The 4,735-nt window shown below is 18.8% G+C and overlaps 1 protein-coding gene across 1 annotated transcript; it reads left to right on the top strand.

The window, feature by feature from the left end:
- Positions 1-961: 961 nt before the first annotated feature.
- Positions 962-1,942, top strand: MKS88_004031 (uncharacterized protein; the record flags this gene model as incomplete). The annotated part of the gene is made up of 2 exons (XM_067217175.1): positions 962-1,051; positions 1,178-1,942. The coding sequence occupies 2 exons, from the start codon at positions 962-964 to the stop codon at positions 1,940-1,942; spliced, it is 855 nt and encodes a 284-aa protein (XP_067071630.1).
- Positions 1,943-4,735: the final 2,793 nt, after the last annotated feature.

Below are 4,735 nucleotides of genomic sequence, written 5' to 3'. Positions count from 1 at the left end.
GATATCGCAATAATAGTAAGTATAAGTATTAATATATATACTTTTTTTTTACTTTATTAAATAGCATTAATATTTCTTCTAAAAAAATATATAATTATTTATTAATAAAAAGGAATATATAATAAATTAAGTGCAAGGATATAATAACAATTCGTTTACAAGCAATATGAATTAAACGTAATTTAAAATTGTATTTTACAAAGATTGTTATAAAAAAAATAATAAATTATCATTTATTTAACTTATAAATATATATTACATTATAGATTTTGTATAATCCAGAAAACTAGATTTTTTTAAATATATTACTGCTCATTAAAAAATTAAAGTGGTGTAATTAATATAATATAAAATATTATATGATTTATGCTTCATTTAGCATTGTTCTTATTAGATTATTATGATAATTAATATTACAAAAACATTAATTTCAACTTTTCAAAAACAGAACGTTCATTAAATTAGAATTATTATTATAAAAATATTGCTAAAATTAGTTATTATCTCAATACAGGGAAAATTTATTACCTATATTCTCTACATTCTATATTCTACTTAAACTATGTATTCGGATATAATAAGCAATCTTATATTTTTATTTTAATTTATTCATAACGGAATAATAAAAAATTATTTAATTACCCTACCATATTAAATAAATATATTATATATTTTAAATATTTATATATGAATTATTATTATTTTTTTTTAATAAAAATTAGTTTTTTAAACGTTATATAAACATAGGAATTCTATTATATATTCTTAATCTTACTTTTCTTTGTGTCTACTGTTAAAGATATTATATATACCTTTTTTATTTTATGATTTTAAGAAGCAATAAAGGATAATAGAAAATCATATTAAATAAATAATGAATAATTTTTTATTATTAAAAGAATATTATACCATTGTAAATTTATTATTTCCCAATTAAGTTACAACATTAAAATTCTATATCATGGAAATAAAAATTATAATACTTTTACTTGTTAACATTTTTGCCTTTAACTTTTTACCTTGGAGATCATATTTTTTTGACAATGATATGGTATGATAATTCTATTAGAAAATATTTGGTTTATTGCTATTTTTCAAGTTTTGTTTTTATTGATAAGTTATCTTGTAATAAAATTTTATATTCTTTAAATAACAAATGTTTACTTTGTTTTTTTAGAGTTTGTTCAACAACTCTCTGAATGAGATGTACAGTTTTCGTAGAAAATTAGGTAAAAGAGTTTGTCGATTACTTTCAAGATATAAACAGGATATGTATTCAAATATTTTAGGAATTAAGGATGATTTACCGTATAATGGAGAAAATAACAAAGAAAGTGTGTATAGTAATGAAAATGACAAAAAAGTAAGAACGAAATCAACAAAGGGAAGTTCATTAAATAAAGCGGGAAATCATAAAAAAAATAAGAACTATAATTCATGTATTTTCAAAACTAAAAAATATTCCCGTTTTGAAAAAAAAATATTCAAAGAACTTGACTATGAGGATTTTCTTAAAAAAAACAGGACAATTAGTGATAAATTATACAAAAAAATTATACTTAAAAAATATGGATTACGACTTTTCCTTCCTCTATTATTGTTTTCGTTATTATCCTTATCTCTCATTTTAGATTTATTTGCGGGATATGGACTTCTAAATTTGTTATACAAGGTATTAAGTATTTCGGGAGCTCAAGATTGGATGAAATATCTTGGACCAAATTTTAATAAGCTTATAGGGAATTCTTGGGCTACATTCTTAAAACCATTTTTTACCCCTGCATTTGGAGAAAATGAGAAACTCGATGTATTTTATAATTTATTTGGTACTGTAATTTATTTCTTACCTTTCATTATAATGGGTGTCACAATTATATCATGGATTATTTTTTATCATAAAAAGGTTAAAAAATATGAAAGAATTAAGTTTAGAAAAATGTAAAATGTAGAGTAAGGAATATGCTTTCTTTTAAAATACGTTTTTAATAATAAATATTATCTGTAATATCTTTAGTGATTTCCTAATAAAAATAACTACAATTGCATAAATTTTATAAATATTCACATACGCGGCCTTCATTATACATAAGTAAAATACGTATTTCGTTTATTAGTATATTTCAAATTTTTATTATTTTTCAATTCGTATTATAAAGAATTTGTTCATATTAATAAAATGTATTTGTCACAATTTTATTTATTTTTTATTTAAATATATTTTTATAAAAATAATGTACATGTACATTAAAATTAATATATAATTCAACAACTATTATTATTTTATAGAATTATTGTAGTAATTTACATTTCATATAAAATGCGTTGCTTTATATTTTATATGTTATTCTAGTCCAAAATGGTTATTTTATCATGTTACAAAGAATTTTTATTTTTAGATTTAAATTAGCAATATATGTGTATTGTTTTGTATATAACTGAAGAATGTAAATATATTTTATTGTGAAGATATGTATATATATATATTACTAATTACAAAATGTAATATTAATCCTATAAAATATGCTTCATAAAAAAAGTATCATAAGGTATAATTATTGTAAAAACCATTTTAATTTAATTTTAGTACTTTTTACATGATATAAATTTGAAGATATAAATATATATGATGAAAAAATATCTTTATTAAATGTTGATTATTTATATTTGTCATCCAGGTAATAGGTTGTGTAACATTATAATTAAAATAAATATTTAGTATCATTCAATATCAAATTTAAATTTGGTGCTAACTAAATTTTATAAAAGCGAATTAAATAAATATTATATTCATAATGTATAAATAAATAAAAGATATATATTTTTTTATTCTTTAAATTATCAAAATATTATATTAATAAATTAAATGCGTACTTATATAAATGGACAGTATGTACAATTTTTTTTTTTTTTAAATTGTAAAATTTTGAATATGTATATATATATATATATATATATATATATATATATACGTAAAAAGCTATGTAGTCATTAACAATATTGAAACAATATATGTTTTTTTGCATTAATATAATAATGCATATATATATTTATATATATATTTCCTATTTTCCTTGTATACAAATATATTAAATAAAGAGTTAATATGCATTTTGAGATGTATATAAATACGCATAATTTATATTGATAACTAATAATTCATTTATATTTATAACTCTACTTTTCTATATAAAATTTAATTAAATTTTCTTTTAATTTTATTTTAGTTAATTTTTTGGTACATAACCTTGTTTTTTTAGTGATGTAAGTTTTAGTTAGTTCTATTAGTAAAATATTATATATTTTCTGTATCAGAGTTAATTAAGTATAATGTATTTAATTTTAGAATAATAATGTTTTTCTCCTAATATTGGTAACTAATATTAATATATTAAATATACTTTTTTAGAGATTCTAACGAAAAATATGAGATAATGTTAATATATATTATAGTTATTATATTTACAAAAAAAAAAATAAAGAAGAATTATTCAGTTAATGATATAACATGTGGATGTTTTTTTCTTTGGAAAAATATACTAAAGTGATATGAATTTTGAGACTTATATATACAAACATTAATGAGTAATGAAAGTGAAAAAAATGCTAATAAGAATTTAATATAAAATATTTATGTGTTTTTTGTTATATAATATGAAGTATTACTATATATTATTAAAATATTTTCTTCTGTGGGTATTATATATATATGCATGTAAAATAAGTATATTACCATATATATATATACATATATTATTTTTTGTTTTTTGTTTATTAGTAATTTTTGAATAATTTTATAATATTTATATGTGTATATGAATATTGTATATAAATTACATATGCACATATACTTGTAAAAAGTTCTTCATATTCTCGATTTTTTGTTTTTATCGCAGTTTTATACTTCTACCTTTTACCTCATTTTTTTGGTTTCAACTCTTTTTGCATTTAATACTTGAAAAATTAAAATTAAAAAATAAAATGTTATTAAATTTTAATGGAATTACAAGGTGTAAAAATTATTAAATTTAAGAAAAAGTAGAATTTGCGTTCTACTATTGTGACGAAGTCAATGAATTGTGGATATAATATAAACTGATATAATAACTGTTGTGATATGTGTAGTAATAATTGTAAATTTTCTTTTATTTTGCACACAGTGTATGCTTTATTTCATTGTATCGATAAATATTCATGGAGCATATGTTCATAAATATTAATAAAAATAATAAAGTAGAATTTAGCGAATAAACATTACATATATGTAAGCATTAAGTATATGATAGATATGAATAATACAAACTATTTTTTCGATTACATATATCTCTATGAAGATCATTTATTCATCGAGAAAATTACAAAGGAAAAAGAGAGGATGGAGAAGAAGAGAAACCAAACATAGAAAGGATGGACAGGAGAAATTCCAAAAAAAAAAAATAAGAAAAAAAAAAACAGTAAATCATATAAAATGTTATTTCTTATGAAACGAAATATGAATTTATAACTGCTAATTTTAAAACCATTATATTTTCCTTTTATTTATACGTTAAGACAACAGTTACAAAGAGATTTTTGTAAAAACGAAGATGGATATAAACGTATGTGTTTAATGAATGAGTCAGAAAAAAAAGGAAGATAATTTAAATAAAATATTTTTCTAAATTATTTGTATTTCCCTTTATTCTCATAAAAAGGAGAAAAACTGAAAAAATTAGCTTCTAATTATGTATTTGGAAAT

Source organism: Plasmodium brasilianum, chromosome 12, assembly GCF_023973825.1.
Source record: "Plasmodium brasilianum strain Bolivian I chromosome 12, whole genome shotgun sequence".
Taxonomy (NCBI): domain Eukaryota; phylum Apicomplexa; class Aconoidasida; order Haemosporida; family Plasmodiidae; genus Plasmodium; species Plasmodium brasilianum.
Note: the sequence above shows the minus strand (reverse complement) of the source record. Positions and strands in the feature narration are given on the sequence as shown.